At 34.3% G+C, this 17,096-nt stretch overlaps 1 protein-coding gene across 3 annotated transcripts in view; it reads right to left on the bottom strand.

The window, feature by feature from the left end:
• Window positions 1-17,096, bottom strand: part of Smchd1 (structural maintenance of chromosomes flexible hinge domain containing 1) — a 135,871-nt gene that overhangs the window by 44,363 nt on the left and 74,412 nt on the right. For all 3 annotated transcript variants that reach the window (XR_012447116.1, XM_074070221.1, XM_074070222.1), the window contains 10 exons: window positions 16,954-17,042; window positions 16,220-16,338; window positions 14,109-14,276; window positions 10,695-10,820; window positions 8,469-8,548; window positions 8,070-8,227; window positions 6,861-6,976; window positions 5,488-5,552; window positions 3,052-3,139; window positions 2,003-2,134 (listed from right to left, as the gene is read on the bottom strand). Coding sequence is in view for 2 of the 3 variants with exons in the window: in XM_074070221.1 (XP_073926322.1) it covers window positions 2,003-2,134; window positions 3,052-3,139; window positions 5,488-5,552; window positions 6,861-6,976; window positions 8,070-8,227; window positions 8,469-8,548; window positions 10,695-10,820; window positions 14,109-14,276; window positions 16,220-16,338; window positions 16,954-17,042 (1,141 nt within the window). In the remaining variant the exon portion in view is untranslated. The remainder of the gene's footprint in view (window positions 1-2,002; window positions 2,135-3,051; window positions 3,140-5,487; window positions 5,553-6,860; window positions 6,977-8,069; window positions 8,228-8,468; window positions 8,549-10,694; window positions 10,821-14,108; window positions 14,277-16,219; window positions 16,339-16,953; window positions 17,043-17,096) is intronic.

Below are 17,096 nucleotides of genomic sequence, written 5' to 3'. Positions count from 1 at the left end.
AATTACCTATTATCCCTGAGTTTTAGGTAGGCCTAGATTGCATCTTCATGCTTTAGGATAATAAATAGCACATATCTTAGGCATCCTAAAACTACTGTCTAAGGATTAGGGTGTATAAGCCCAGCTCAGAAAGTATAAAGGCCACAGATAAGAACCACCATTTTCAGCATGGGGAACAGGAAATGTCTCTCCCCCTTTCTCCATGCTTTCCTCTACATTATCCTATTACACTAAAATAAATCCTTGCTAAAACTTAAAAAAAAAAAAAAATACAAAAACTGGTTAGAAAACTAAACCCAGAGAAGGGACTGTACAAATGAGAAATATGACATGTATTTACAGAGCCCTAGCATTAAATCATCCTGGTCTTTTTAAATTCAAGAACAGAATTCAGTTCTAAGTTTCTGTGTTTCACAATTCAGGAAACAGTTCCAGAAGCCATGAAACAAGCAGAGGCCATATAACATCATGGAGCTTAACTTTCTAAATTAAGAATTCTCAATGAAAAATTTCATCTTATTGTATTACTGTATCTACTGCTGCTAGAAAGTGTTTAATACAAAAAGGTATTATGATTTTATTAACTTCAACAACATCTGTATACTTTTCAAAGGCAACAGTCCTGTATGTGTGAAATACAGTCTTCATACAGTGTTTGTGTATATATGGATTCGAACACCCTTGCATTACTTCTACAGTACTCTCTTTAACCCAGAAGATATTTGGGGAAGAAAAGTTAAGAACCTCTCATTTGCTGGGGGTGTAGCTCCAGTGGTAGAGTGTCTATCAAGAATCAGGCCTTGATTTGAAATCCAGTACCCCCAAAAGGGAAAAAAAAAAAAAAAAAAAAAAGGCATTATGTATAGCCCTGAACAGTGGCACATAGCTATAATCCTAGCACTTGGGAGGCTAAAACAAACAGGAAGATCTTAAATTCAAGGCCAGCTTGAGCTACATAGAGATACTGTCTCAGAAAGACAAAACAGAACAACCTCTCACTTGCCACTGGGTTTAGGGGCACATACCTATAATTCCAGCAGACAGAAGACAGAAGCAGGAGGCTCCGAAGTTAGAAGTTAGCCTGGATTACACAGTAATTCCCTGCCTCAAAAAAAAACCAATGGCTGGGGCTATGGCTCACTTGTAGAGTGTTTGCCTTGCACACTACAAGGCCTGGCTTTGATCGCCACCAACCAAACATCCCAAAAAACAAACAAAAAGAAACATTCACTTGTCTGAAACAGGAAAATAAACTGAAAGGAGTACCCCACCAGCAGAACTGTCCATAAAACTGAAGTCTTACCAGTTGGGTTTTTTGTTTTTGGTTCTGGGGAGTCAAACACAAGCCCTGGGCATGCAAGGCAGGTGTTCTACCACTCAGCGACATCCCAGCCCCTCATCCCTGTATTTACATGCTTCTGTTACTATTTTTGGCAATTCTAGGGTTGCTTATCATCCAGATAATCAGTAGCTTTGAGGTGCTAAGGTTTTCTTCCTTAAGAATGATCAGTCATTATAAATCTTAAATATACTTGACTAGAGATAAAAGAGGATTGCAGTTTGAGACCAGCCTAGGCAAAAGTTAGTGAATCTCTATCTCAAAACAAAAGAGAAAACCCCCCCAGGGCTAGAGGTATGGTTCAAGTGGTAGAGCACCTGCTTAGCAAGCATGAGGCCCTGAGTTCAAGCCCCAGTACAGACAAAAACAAACATGAACTGAACATAAGAAATCAATGTTGCTCATATACATTCATACATATACGAACTAGCAGATTTCCTCATCTTGAGTCAGTTCTTACTGAATCAATCTGTTTTTATTTTATGTATGTTTTACATTCTATTCATATCCAAATACATGTGTTTGTAAGTATTTAACTGATCTGCACAAGTGTCCATTGAAAGCTTAAACTGAATTACTGACTACAATAAGCATTCTGCACCTGAATATCATAGACAATTTTTCTTGTTAAACTTCATAGTTTTGGGAGAAGTAAAACATTACCGTAATACTGAGACGTAAGTCTCTGACCAAGGTCCTACTGGCAACTGAGCGAACATTAGAGACAGCTGGGGTAGCTGGTTGAATTTCAGGAACCAACTTCATAGGCAGATTAGGCAGAACATCAACTATAACCTTATAAAACAAAGAAGCATTCTGATTAACAATGTATGAATATTAATTCCCTACTATTTAAGAGGAAGATAAGAAACAATGTATGCATTTACTAAATGAAGTTATCTTCTAAAATTGATTTTTCACAAATATCTTAAAAGTAATTCACTTTAAAAATTCAGAATAAAAGGGATGTCAGATTTTTGAATATTTACAATAAGCATCTAAGAGTAAGCTTAGAAGCATTTAAAAGAAGTAATTAAAAAACTTTATTATACTTTAAAAACTAAATGGAGATGATGTATGTTAGAACTCTCCAGAGTAGTAATGAAATATTAATTGAAATTTGTTCATGTATGACTGACATAAGCAACTTTAGCATGATACACAACAAAATGCTTACTAATTGAGTCTTTGGTATGAAGAGGAATAGAAAAGTGACTTCTACGTCAGCTTTAATTACTGAACATAGTTTAAATATATTTAATTTTCCTGAAAATAAATCACATTACAGCTGTCCCCCCCTCCTTATCTAGTTTTCCTTTTGTGTTTAGTTATCTGTGGTCAACCATGGTCTGAAAATATTAAGAGGAAAATTCCAGAAATAAACAATTTGTAAATTTTAAGTAACTTATTACAGCATATGGCTATAGTTCTATTTTAATTAGCTATTGTTATTAATCTCTTATTGTTTCTAACTTATTAAACTTTATGAAAAGAATGTACATACAGGAGAAAATAGTAATACATACAGTATTTGATACTATCCCCAGATTCAGGCATTCTGGGGGGACTTGGTATGTGTCCCCCATGAATAAGGGAGGGTACTGAATTTATACTTTGAATCCACTAATTAATTCACTTTTAAACCAAATACCTCATAAATTAAGTAAGTAAATGTAAAGCAAACCATGCTATACAAAAGAAAGTAAGCAAACCTGTTCACTGTTGAGCATATTAGCTTTATCCATCATAAAACCAAACTGGATACAGTATGTCCCCACTTTGTTAGGAATTACTTTATCCCTAAATTAAAAAGAAGGAGTTAAGATGTACTGATAATTTTTAAGGGGAAAGGAATTCAAAGCATCAATAGTAATTTCCCTTCCACAAGTAAATGAATAAAAAGGGAATTAGTAATACTACGTTCACTTTTATTCATTTAACAAATATTTCTTATACATAGGCTTGATGCTAGGTCTCTCTTACCTATACATTCTTTCACATAAGATCCAGAACAAAGGCTCTGGATATGGGGAAAATGGAAAGAACAGGAATGTAACATTGAGAAAGTAGTAAACACACAAAACATGGTTAGTTGTATGTCAAGGGAATTTTGCTTCATTTCTACATTATAAATTTCCAACTGACAGTTTTATGTTTCAAAAGTATAGGCCATCCTGCCAATCTTGTATGTTGCTTTATTTTCTACTCAGGTACTATTCTATATGTCTGACTTTATATATTCAAATTATTTATTTATTTAAACTATCATGGAGAAACTCAGTACCTATTGAGAGGCACTTATGGACTTGTTTTTGTCATATTTTACCACAATAAAAATATGAAAAATACTAAAAATAAAACAAGACTAATAATACAAATGGGACAAGAATCTTTCCAGATGAAAACAGCCATGTTTCTTAAAAAATTGTTTTAAAGATGTAGAAGAGCTAATAAGTTAAAGTAAAAAAAAATGGTAAGGATATAAACAGATAGGATGGAAGCCCTAGAAGATGACTGCCACACCTTATTCCTGGGACACAATTCTTTTTTCTTTCTTTTGATGGCACTAGGGGTTGAACTTAGCCTCACCCTTGCCACACAGGCCCTCTACAACTTGAGCCATGCTATTAGCAAAAATCCTTTGGTTATGTTTGAGATAGATTCTCAATTCGTGCCTGGGCTGGCCTGGATCATGGTCCTATTTATGCTTCCCCATGTAGCTTTGGCATGTGCCACTGTGCCTAGCCATTAGTTGAAATCGTCTTACAAACTTCTGCCTGGAATGGCCTCAAATCACAATCCTCTCAATTGCTTCTTCCCCTGAGATCCCATTCTAGGAGCATAGGTAGACTTTAGGTAGACAGCCTCCTAAGGGAAATGCAACTCAGCTTTGAAATCATCTTAAATCTGACAACTGATAGAAGCAAATGTAAACCTCTCTGGTGAAAGATTATTATTCTACACATACAATTATTTTCATAGGTATTAATAAATAACGATGTTTGGTACAACAAGAAAACAAATAAATGAAGAAGCAAGAGAGTTAGATTAAACATCAACAGAAACAAGAGACATCAAAGGAGACCCAAGGGACCGCTAGACACTTTTGCTATTTGGGTTCATTAAAAAACAAACAAACAAAACCTGTAAATTTAAGCTGGGCACATGTAATCCCAAGAACTTAAGGAGGCTGAGGTGGGACAATCTCTTGAGCACACGAGTCTGAGACAAGACTGGGCTATAGATGAAGACCTCATTTCAATACACAAAAGCAAAACCTCCAAAACTGTCTGACAGCAGCTACTAAAGTTAAATACACATCTATATTTAGTGTCACTAAACATCTAACCCAGCAATTCCACTTCTCTATGTGAATCTGTTATGTAATAATGATAATATATGATTATAGATAATATAACAGCCCCAAACTGAAAATAATGTAAAATGGTCATAAGCAGAATGAACAACTGCATCCTGTAGACTACTAGGCAGCAATGAAAAAGCACTGTCAATTAATATGCATTAAGAAAAATGTGAAGGGCTGGCCGAGTGGCTCAAGTGGTAGTGTGGCTGCCTAGGAAGTGTGAAGCCCTGAGTTCAATCACCAGTACTAAAAAAAAAAAAAAAAAAAAAAAAAGGAAAAAGCACTGAACAAATAAAGTAAATATTCAACTCTACTGACAGTTTAAAAATATTAGGACAAAACCTTTGGGGGGAAAAAGAAAAGAAAAAAAAAAAGTATAGATACAATCCTTTCAAAGTTTTTTTCAGACTTGAAAATGGAGGTCCAGAATGAAGAGGCAACAGCTCAAGTCACATCAACACTAAAAGTAGTTTTACTTTATGAAATCTTAGAATTATAGAACTCTATGTAATTTAAAAAAATATAAAGGGCTATGACAACATAAATTTTTCTCATGGCTTTGATGCTTTCTAATGCTAATACAACCATCACAACAATCTCCCTCCAAATCATTTTACAAAGCTTTGTGAAAAATAAGTAATACATCCTCCCAAGTAAAAGACACTATTAACATTTTCTTCTTGATCATAAATTCTTTCTCCTTAGGTGAGTAGGTAAATATTTCTAAGGTTGAATTACTATGTACCAAAATATGCTTGAAAATATATAATGATTTGAGAAATACCTGAAATAGAAGCACCCATCTTCCTTGTCATTATCCTTTATTTTATTACAACTAAATGTTTCTGCCTAGAAGGAGGAGTAGGAGAGAAGGGGGAAACAACAAACTTTTAACAGGGTATACTTAGGATGAAAACTTACTATATATCTGAATTAAAAGTGAATTAGATTGCATTTGGCTTTCTAAATATGTAAGTACACACATACCTATCTGTACAATACATGAAATACTCAATAAGAAAAGTCACAATGGAAAGACACACCATTATTAAAATATATATAATACATCTTTATATTGATAGTAATATTTTATGATAATAGCAACTTCACTGAACTGCTAGGCTAAACTGAAGATCCAGGTTGCTCAGCTGGAAATCTTCAGACCATTAAACAAGTTAAATTCTTTAAAAAGAAGATGCAAATGAAACTTAAATACTGGGTTATTTAATTGGGATGCTCTGACAATTTTTAGGATTTCACTTTCAATTTGAGACTTACCTCAAATTTATATTGTTCAGTAACGGAGCCAAGATGATGCATGTGGCTATTAAGTATTTAAAAAATGTGGTTTTCTGAACTGAGATGCTGTAAGATGCACACCAAGTTTTGGAGAATTGGGGAAAGAATTCAAGATTACGGTAACTTTTAAAATACCAAGAACATGCGGAAATGGTAACTTCTGATATATCTGATTAGAAATATTAAAATTAATTTACCAGAAGTTGTGGGGCACAACCTATAATCCCAGCACTCAGGAGGCTGAGGGAGGAGGATTGCAAGTTTCAGGCCAGCCTGGGCTATACAGCAAGACTCTGTCTCAAAAAACAGGAAAAAAACCCATAAAACAGTAACTTCACTTCTTTTTTAAACCTTTGTAATGTGGCTACCAGAAAACTTAAACACTCAGATCTCACACTTCCCAACTTCCCCATCTCTACACTATAGTTTTATCAACATTTCTTTGCTCTCTGATTTTCTGTATCATCCCAGGGTGATATTTAATAGCTCTTTATTTGTGCTACTGTCTTTTAGACAAAATAAGGTATAAAATTAACATGTTAAGAAAAATCAGAATGTATGCTACACTTCTTCAATAGCATCAATGGGCTGGATGACTATAATCTCAACTATTAGGGAGACTGAGGAGGGAGAATCACAAGTTTCAGACCAGTCTGTGTGACATGGTCAGGTCCCATCTCAAGAAAACACCAACAAAAAAGCAGCACCAACACCTAACTATGAAATGTACTTTCAATCCCAGGGAATGGAGTAGATTAATTTCTAGTTTTCAAATACATACATATCTTATTTTTACACTATATTAGATTTAATTTTAAGTTATATTTTTAACTTCTAAAAATGTTTTCCTTTACTCACATTTGCAGGTGGTCGGTTTGCATTACTAGTCAGCTTCCACATTTTCATGGAAATACGTGCTGGATTAATATTTTTGATGACACTGTCATCTTCAGAAATAACGCTAACCATAAAATCTGTTATGGTAAACATAAAGTATACATCTTTTTAAAATTTTAATAATAATATTGTGATGAAAAAGAAAGTAAGACTATTCTTTACCCTGCATTCCCAACAATTCATCCAGAAAACTTAGTAATCGTGACAGATAACTATCTAGGGCTAAATATGGACATCAAGTTCTCCTCCAGAAATCTAACAAACATATCTTTGCTACTAATATTTCCTTGTCTTATCACCACAGTCTGCCAGGATGCAAACTCTAGCATGCAAGACCAAAATGGACACACTATCTATGCTCAGCAACTTGGAATTAGGCCAACTGGCCACATCATCATATGCTGTATTCCTAGAACAGAATGGTACTTTCTTTTATGATTTTCTATAGCATACAGTAGCTAAAGTATTATTATATATAATATTCCCATTATATTTACCATCTGTATGTAACTTTTAAAACCTATTAGTTCTTTATAAGAAATGTCTTATTTCTTTCGAACAGATTTAACACAGAATGTATGAAATAGAAAAGGCTATGAATATAAGAAATTTAATTGTTAAAAAATTTAAAATGAACTTTTTGGTGTATTTCTTTCACTACTTATAACCATGTATAGGTGTTTATCCCTTCAATAAAACAGAAGTCTTCCAGAAAATTAGCTGTGTAAACCAAGTACTAATTTCTTATTGACTTAGCAACAGCTACCCTATGTTGAAAGTATTTGACTATCTAATTGTCTCCACATTAGAGTGAACTCATTAAAAACTAGGAGCCCAACACAGTAGGTAGTTAATAAATGTTTCTCTGAAATATCATAAATCCTGAAATGACTTTTATATTTTACTATTCAGTGAATGAACATACATCAACTGAACTAATTACCTTAGGCTACCAGTTACTACATAAACTTTTAGTTCATTGTTAATGGACTGCAGAACTAAGGGATGAGGGTAGAAACTGTCATATACATTTTCTTTGCCATTTAAAAGGTCATGACATGCAGGCTTCTTTTTAAATCATGCTGAACACTAAGTATAAATAATTTATCCCGCTAATGTTATTATAAGGCAAATTATCATTACAAATTTTTAATACTGTCAAATACTCACCAGTGAAAACATCTCCTGCTAAAAAGGAAGCATCTTTGTCGTATTTAACATTGAGTCGAATGGGTTTTTCAGGGTCTGGAAGAATCATTAACTTAATTATAGGTCCTTCTATGGTACTCTTGTTATAGATGGCTTTAACCTGCATAGTATGTTCTCCCCTAACAACAACAACAATGGAAAAAAGGAGAGGGCAAAGGAAAGGGATTCAAATTACATTAGTTATAACCTAAAAATTCAGACACAATTTACACAAATTTTAGCTTTTAGGGAATCTCTCTACTACTGTTCAGTTCCAACTCATACCTAATACTAAGTAAAAGGATGGTTATTACTATTCAGCAAGTAATAAGAAAAATCAATCTGTGTAACACCAGTATCTATCAAACTTTTGGTTCTTACCTAGGGGCAAAAACAATGAACACTCCCAAGTTAGCCCTGCCTTTCTCATCTGTTTTATGCTGTTGATTTGAAGGCGTGAGCTAAAACAAAACAAAAGAAAAATGGTTAATTACAAACTTCTTGAGACCAAATGAGGTTGTTTTCTTTATGACGTTCTTTTAATATAGTCCCATTTTGAAAGTTATACTTGCATACACTGCTGAAATGTACAAAAATTTCAAACATGAAATTACTTGAAATAATGTCATGTAATTACATAATCCAAAAGATAATTATCACTTATCTCAATTAGATTAGAATTTCACAATAAAATTATCAAGCTGCAGAATTATAAATTTACTATATTGATCCTATTGATATATCATTGAAGTCTGGTTACACAAACACTGATGGTATATGGGAAAGCTGGGGCAGTTATGGAGGACAGCACTCAAGAAAAAAAAAAAATTCAGGCATATACTGAAGTCTAGGCATCACAGCAATATCTCTGTTCTTTGTCTTGAATGTTTACTCAGGTGTGCTTCTTAAATTTTTGCCGTAATACTACTAGCTTCATAGTGATAACTAAGCTTTCACTTTCAAGTGATTAAGAATCAGAGGTCGTATTTCCAAGTAACTGATTAGAAGAGACTCGGTCTTTTAGAATGCTTCTCTAGAAAAGAGAATCATACTCTTATTCTGAGGTTCAATATAACCACTATTTAACTTTCCTGGAAGCAAATTTTTAGAACAAAAGTGAATTTGTAGATTATAATAGCAAAAATGAGACTCTCTCCTAAACTGTAACACTCATCTCTGCAGAAGAAACCACAGAGCTGGGTGTGGTAGTGCACAATTATAATCCTAGTACTTGGGAGCCAGAGGCATGAGAATCATGAGTTTGAGACCATCCTTAGCTACGTAGTAAGATCTTGACTCAAAAACAAAACACATATAAAGAGTAGGTTACAGTGGTATATTCTGACAGATAAAGTAATAGCTTAAGAAGGAAAAACAAAGAACAGTAACTGAAATGATAGGATACAGTCCTGTATCCTGTTTGATTTACCCTTGGATCCATTGCCTTTCAAGTCTTTTCTCTCCATCTGGGTCCCAAATCTTTGTTGCTAAGTCAGAGAAGTTTTGTATTCATTTGTGTAACAGCCATACCATAGTCTTGGATGACAATTTTAAGAACCCTGACTCTCATTACTAGGAGAACAGGTCCATGAGTACCACAGGACATTTCTACTACTTTAAATTCCCATACTGACTTTAAGATTAACTTGTAGGTCTAGGGAAATCTCTCCTAGGATTCTGATTGAACTAATTAATTTCAAGAGTACTGCTACCTTCTCATAGTATCAATGGATTCTCCCACTATATTTATAAAATATTTGTGGGATACTTCAGACTGTCTAGAGTATAGCCCTGGGAAATTTCTCTGGGTTGCCTGGCAAGAACTTGACTAGGAACAACGAGTTTCCCTCAACCAACAGAAAGTACTACGTAAAGATAAAACTTGGGAAGAGTCAGCAGCTTCTCTTCTTTCCTCTAGCAAGAAGGCCTCCAACTCTGCATTAGCCACAAAACTAGACCCTGAGCAGCTGGTTGTTCCAATACTCATGGAAATAGTTCATACCTAATCTTGAACTTTCCGGTAACCAAGCACTCTGGAAGTACCCAATATTAACAAGACCATGTTCATACTTGCCCCATAAAAAGAATGACAGTAAAGGAGCTTCACTCTAGAATACAATCCAGCATAGGTCTAGAAGCTCTGCCCAAACTCAACAACTCTCTGTAAGACTAGAGGACAGGTACCTGGCATGCTTCTTTTTGGTTAGATTCAGCACATTCCCCAATAATGCCTATTCCTTAAATCACACTGTAAGCCATTTGTGATATCTGTCTTCATTCACCTTGTTAGAATTAATCATCTACCCATTCTACTCAGAAATGCATGTATTACTAGTCCTGTATAATAAACACTTAAACATTTGACTGTTGGCCCCTTGTTCCACTGATTGTAAGCTGAAAACTTTACTTCCTCAAGTAAATGTGAAACCTAAACATAGTATCGAGAGTGTGTGTGTGTGTGTGTGTGTGTGTGTGTGTGTGTGTGCAGTCTGTCTGTCTGTCTGTCTGTCTAGAGACTGAACACAGGCTTTTCCATGCCAGGCAAACACTTCATCCCAGCTTCACAGTAGACTTTTAAATGGAAAATACTTAAGTAAGGTAACTTACCTTTAAACTACTAGCTTTTACAAGACTTATTTTAACTTGTGGTACTGGTGCTGGATTATCCCACTGATCACAAAGTTGAACAGCAAGAGGGTTCTGTAATTCTCTTCCATTAATCACTGGAATAGACTGAAACAGATAAAAATATTTTAAGAAACAGTGAAATATTTGTGCCAGATAATATAATTACTTGTCTACTTATAAAACAAATTACCTCATTTATCAATGTTCTATTCACAAATCACTTCATTAATGAAAATAAACTTGAAGGCCAATTAAATGATCACAAATTACGTTTCTACAAGTTACATATTAGAATGACTTCAACAGAAATAGCTTATTTTTGGTTCTCAGATTTAGCATTGGCAATCTAGAGTTTAACTCTTCTGTTAATTTTGGGCTGTCTACCATTGTACGTAAACAACAGAGGGTTGGGAAAAGGACAAGGAATTGCAATGGAGGTGAGTTTTATCGATAAGAACAATGTGTGCACAGGCAAAAATCCCCCTAAACAAAAAACAGACATTTTAACAAAATTATGTTGGGAGTGTGGTAGACATGGAGGGAAAAATTATTGCTGTGCTATGGATAGGATATCAAAACAAACATGAATCTTCAGACCAGTTTACACATAATGCTTGTCCACTATATAGTTTACAAGACTACAGTTGACTATATTCTATCTGCTAGAGAATGGAAAAACCTTGAACTAAAAAGAAATGATAGTTTCCAAAAGTGAGCACATAGTACCTACAGTCATCAAATATCATGTATTCAGACTTTTTTTTTCAGTCAGTGTCATGCTATGCAGCCCAGGCTGGCCTAAATTCATGATACTCCTGCCTCTACCACACAGATGCTGGCAACGTAAGTGTGTGCCACCATGGCCAGTGCTTTTAAATAAATGTAACTTTCATTAAATGATTTTAATCAAAGCTGGTAGCAATAAAGTTTTCTGGGAAATAGTGAAAAAAGTCAAATTTCAAAAACAAATGTCTATGAAAATAAATCTATTCTCTATCACTTTTAAATTTTGGCATGATATTTAATATCACCGAATTTCAGTTTCCTTATTTATAAAATTAAAAGTAATATATGTGTATGTACACTGATCTATTTATAATTTTTATAATGATCATGGTAGGTGTTATCTTAGTTCCCCTTTTCCTATGGGGTGAAGGTGAGTCAAGAATTAAATCAGGGGACTGGCGAAGTGAAGTGGCTCAAGTGGTAAAGCATCAGTCTAGCAGGAGTGAGGCCCTGAGTTCAAACACCAGCAACCACCCCCATAAAAAAAAACAGAATCAGGAAACTCAAGGAATACATGAATATCAGAGAGAAAATGATCAATTTACAGCCTTATCTACACATAAATATATTGCTAACGGATGAGTGAACTAGTTTCAGGTTTCATCATGAAGCTTTAGGATTACTATGATATCTGCAAATAAATCTTATGATAAATGTATGAGTTAACAAGATTTCATTATCTTTTAAATTCCATCCCTACAAAAATACACAATTGTTGCCAGGCACCACTGGCTCACTTCTGTAATCCTAGCTACTCAGGAGGCAGACATCAGGAGGACTGTGGTTTGAAGCCGGCCCAGGCAAATAGTTCACAAGACCCTATCTCGGAAAAACCCACCATAAAAAAAGAGCTGGTGGAGTAGCTCAAGGTGCAGGCCCTGAGTTCAAATCCCAGCACCACAAAAAAACCCCACAATTGTTTCAGAATGTAGTCAGTTTATTTTCACTGATGAAAGAACTGATTTTTTAAACAGAACAGAGATAAGTTGATTTGTTTTATAAGTATACAAGTAATTATATCATCTATATGTGGTAATTTATGTAGTGTTAAGGGAACCCAGATAAAAATAAGTGACTGGTTTCAGTTAAACCCCTCAGTCAACACACTACTACAAGAAATTACTGCTCCTTAAAGCACACTGTCATAACCAGTACTCATCTGTTTTTTTATACTCACAAATCAAAAAGGGTCATGATATCAGATAGGATAGTACAGGGTTCCTTAACACAAACAGGTCCTTTTACTAGGATAATTTCATCTACTATTTGGCGATGTGAGTTCTTAAGTTATCGTAATAATAATTAAAAGCCTCCTACACCATAGTTGAACACCAGAATCTGAGTATTTAAGAAAATTAGAATTCTATCAAAGGACACAAAACTTTAGACAGAAGGACTAAGTTAAAGAGATCTTTTGTATAAACAAGGTGGTGATTATACTTAATAATGTACTGAACTCTTGAAAACTGCTAAGAGAGTAAAAACAAAAAATATTTTGAGACAGGGTCTCACTTGAGTCCTAAACTGCCTCAAACTAAAATTCCTTCTGCCTCGGATTCCTGAATGCTGGGATTATAGGCAAACACCCCCAAGCCCAGGTTAAGACAGATTTTTATATTCTTTTCACCACTAAAAGGTAAGTATGTGAAGTAATGCATGTGTCATAATTAGTTCAATAATAACCATTCCACAATGTATACTTATGTCAAAACAACATAATGTAAGATGAATACATACAATTTTTAATTTATTAATTAAAAATAAGTAAAACATTTAAAAAAAATTCAGTAAAAAAAAAAAATCAAAGTAAGATCTGGCACATATTTGCAAAATTAGTATTTAAGTACTTTTATAGGAAGGCATATGATGTATGGGGGTCTGATGACTTGATGCCTGGAGTATGCTTTCAAAAACCATAATTAAAAGTTCTTGGTTTTTTGTTTTTTTGATGGGGCTGGAGTATGAACTCAGGGATTCAAGCTTGCAAAGCAGGTGCTTGGGCCACACCTCCAGACCATTTTGCTCTGGTTATTTTGGAGATGGGGGGGGGTCTCATGAACTCTTTGCCTGGATTGGCGCTGAACTTTGATTCTTCTGATCTCAGCTTCCCAAGTACCTAGGATCGCAGGCATGAGTCACCAGCGCCCTACTCCAATAAAAAGTTTTTAAGTGAGCTGGAGATGTACTTCAAGTAGTAGAGCAACTGCCTACAAGTGTGAGGCCCTGAAGTCAACCTCTAGTACCACCAAAAATTTTTTAAGTTAGTCTGAGAGAATAATGAAACAAAATTGGCAGGAACTGATGGAATTGGGTAACTGGAACAATGTGGTTTAATATTTAAATATTATTCTTTTTATTTTTATGTATGTTTGAAAATTTTCAGAATATAGTTTATAAAATTTGAATTATTACACATTATTTTAGCAAACTATGACACTGATCAATTAAATAATGAAGCCGTAAGACATTACCTTGTTCTTTTGTTGGTATTAGTTAAAACTGTTGTTTCTTCAACAACAAAATTTACCTTTTCTAATCCACTGACAATCTGAAAGTAATTAAACCAAGTGGCATTACATTCTTTCAGTTAAAAATGAAGTTACTTACCTCCTTTAGTTCTGGCCAGTCTATAAGCAGAAGTTTAGCTGGAGGTCCAGAAATTAGCTGCACTCGAATAAAGTCAGAAAACTCACGCCAAGTAAAACAAAGATCCTTATTTCCTGGAGGACCTGGAATAAATCTGATGCCTCTTACACTTATACTTTGTGTGTTTTCCTAGTGAAGAAAAAGTATATTGAAAAAAGACAAGGTGATACTGCTTAGTTTTCAGAAAAAAAGAAAAAGGTTTTGTCTTTAAGTCATGGCCATACAGATATGTTTCTGAGTAATAAAATGGTAAATAGATTGCCTCCATGCTAACAGGAGCATACCATAAATTTTATTTTCAGGAGAGGAGAAACTGAATAAAAAAAATTTTTTTGTTGTTTTTATTGGTGAAAGAGAATCTAACAGGCTCTGGCTATATCGTTTTACCTTATCTTTTCCTAATTTTCCTTTTCTTTTTGCAGGTTGAGTATCCCTTATCCAAATGCTTCAGAATAGAAGTGTTTCATATTTTGGAGGTTTTAGTGGAATATTTGCATAGACTTTGCGTAGTCTATTTACACAGACTTCAACGACATTCCTAATCTGAAATATTCCAAAACCTTAAAACTTTTTGGTGATACTAGGGGGTCTGAACTCAGGACCTTGCACTTGGCCAAGCAGGAACTCTACCACTTGAGTCACTCTGCCAGCCCAAATCTAAAACTTTTTGAGTGTCTGTCATGTCAGTGCTGAAAAAAGTGGATTTCGAGGCCAGGCATGGTGGAACATACCTGTAATCACAGCTACTAGGAAATGGAAGGAGGAGGTTAGCTGTCCAAGGCCAGCTGGGGCAAACCAAAAAGCAAAAGGACTAAAGGCATGGCTCAAGTGAGAGAGCCTTGCCTAACAAATATGAGGTCTTAAGTTCAATAACCTGTACTACTCCACCCACCAAAAAGAAAAAAAAAAAGTTTGGTTTTCTGAGTATCTATAATTAAGCATACTCAATCTGTACTGCCTCTTTTCTTCCACCTAAAAATACAAGTATATAGGCTTTTCTTTAGTTAAGTGACTATATGATACCTTCGTAAGAAGGGTTATCCAAGTACACAATACACAATGGCACATTATCACCTTCCCTACTTTTTCTTCTCACATATTCCTTATCACATGCCTTCCCCTGGACAAGGTGGTAGGGGTTTTGTCAGTGTTCAGTCCATCACTTAGAATAATGCATAGTATATCATATTAATAAGAATCAATGAAATTAGTCAGCAATCTGTTCAATGTGACTAAATGACCTAAAGTGATTCCATACCAGCACAAACACTGACATATTGACATTTTTAATAGTGGCACTGCTTTGCAAGTGTGAAACCCTGAGTTCAAACCCCAAGTCCTGCCAAAAAAGAAGGAAAAAAAAAGTCAGGAAAATAAGTTTTAGTGTCTTTTTTTCTTTTGGGTGAGGGGGTACTTTTTAATTTGAGAGATACTATAGCATATTTATAATGCTGATTGAAATAATCTAGTAGAGTGGAAATACTGATGATATAGAAAGTCAGGCTCAACATAGGTCAAAGAAGACAGAAACTTGTGCCCAGAGTGATAGGAAGTAGGGATTCTTTATACATAACAACATATTTTCTAATTTCATCTACACATAGGGTTGAAGCCAGATAAATGGAAAACCTGAATGTCAAAAAGCAGACTTTATCACTGCACAAACAAAACAACATTAAAAGTTCTTTAGTAGATCTTTCATAATAATAGCAAAGATGGTGTTCTGAAAATTACAATCAACAGACAGATTAGTGGAGATAGAAACTAATTAGTAAGGGCCATAGGGAATATTCTTGTGGTTATCCTGTCAAGTAAAAACTGTAATGAAGGCTCAACAAGGAGAAAGAGTCTTAAGCTCTATGTTCTAGGACAAATTCATGTTTAGAATACGTTAGGCAAGTGCTCTACCACTGCCAGCCCCCAAAATATTCATTATAAGAGCTTTAATGTTTTTTATGTGACTTTTCAGTTTAACATAAAGGAAGTTTGTTTTAGTTATTTTCATTTACTCTGAACTTTTTTCTAACACAAAACAAGGGTATGAACCAAATTATTATAGAAAGTAATCATACCTGCAAAGTAGTTTTCAAATTTGAGTTATCTAGTCCAACCCCAGCAATTGACAAAGCAGATAAAGAACCTGGTGAAAATGCTGGAATCTGATTTCCATACTGATCTGTAATGATTATAACTAAAAAGAGAAAAATCATTTTAATGTTTTTTAATAAAGGATAAGTATCTGTAACAAACTTAAAAACATACATTAACTCTGCTCTCTTACGTAAGTAATTTTTGGTATAAATGGTTATATTTATTTTATGATCATTAAAATAATAAATCAAGAATCTACACAAGTACATTTAAATTATATATTTGACATAATGCTCATATATATAAATTTTTTGTGGACAGGAAAGGTACTGGGGAATTGAACTTGGCTCAAGTGCTCTACCACTTGAATCATACCCCCAGTCTGTAATGCTAAAATTAATTAGATTATAATTTTTGGGGTGAGGAATGCTGGGGATGAAACCCAGGACCTCAAGCATACTAGGCAAGTATTATACTACCAGTATGCTATACCTCCATTCCATTAAATCATATTTTTACCAAGAAAAGCTAAAGATTTTTATATAATTTTTTAGACATAAAAAATTTATACTTTTAATGTTTCTTCTAAGAAGAAGTAGGATTTTAAAAATGTTTTGAAGGCATCATACGCCAAAGCTTGCCTTTCAGATTATGTACATTAAAACATTAATGTTACCAAACATCATTAAAAAAAAAAAAAGTGGCCCATACTAACCTACTTCTCCTTGAAGTTCCTGGCCCATCTGCACTGTTTTTCCTCCTTTTAATTGACATTTTAAATGTTTGGGTTCATCAGGAAGTGGTCTGAATTTGGTTAACAAGTTAAAAAGTTTTAGTTATTCTAGTAATTACAGAAAA

The sequence above is a fragment of the Castor canadensis genome, chromosome 4 (genome assembly GCF_047511655.1).
Source record: "Castor canadensis chromosome 4, mCasCan1.hap1v2, whole genome shotgun sequence".
NCBI classification, from domain to species: Eukaryota; Metazoa; Chordata; class Mammalia; order Rodentia; family Castoridae; genus Castor; species Castor canadensis.
Note: the sequence above shows the minus strand (reverse complement) of the source record. Positions and strands in the feature narration are given on the sequence as shown.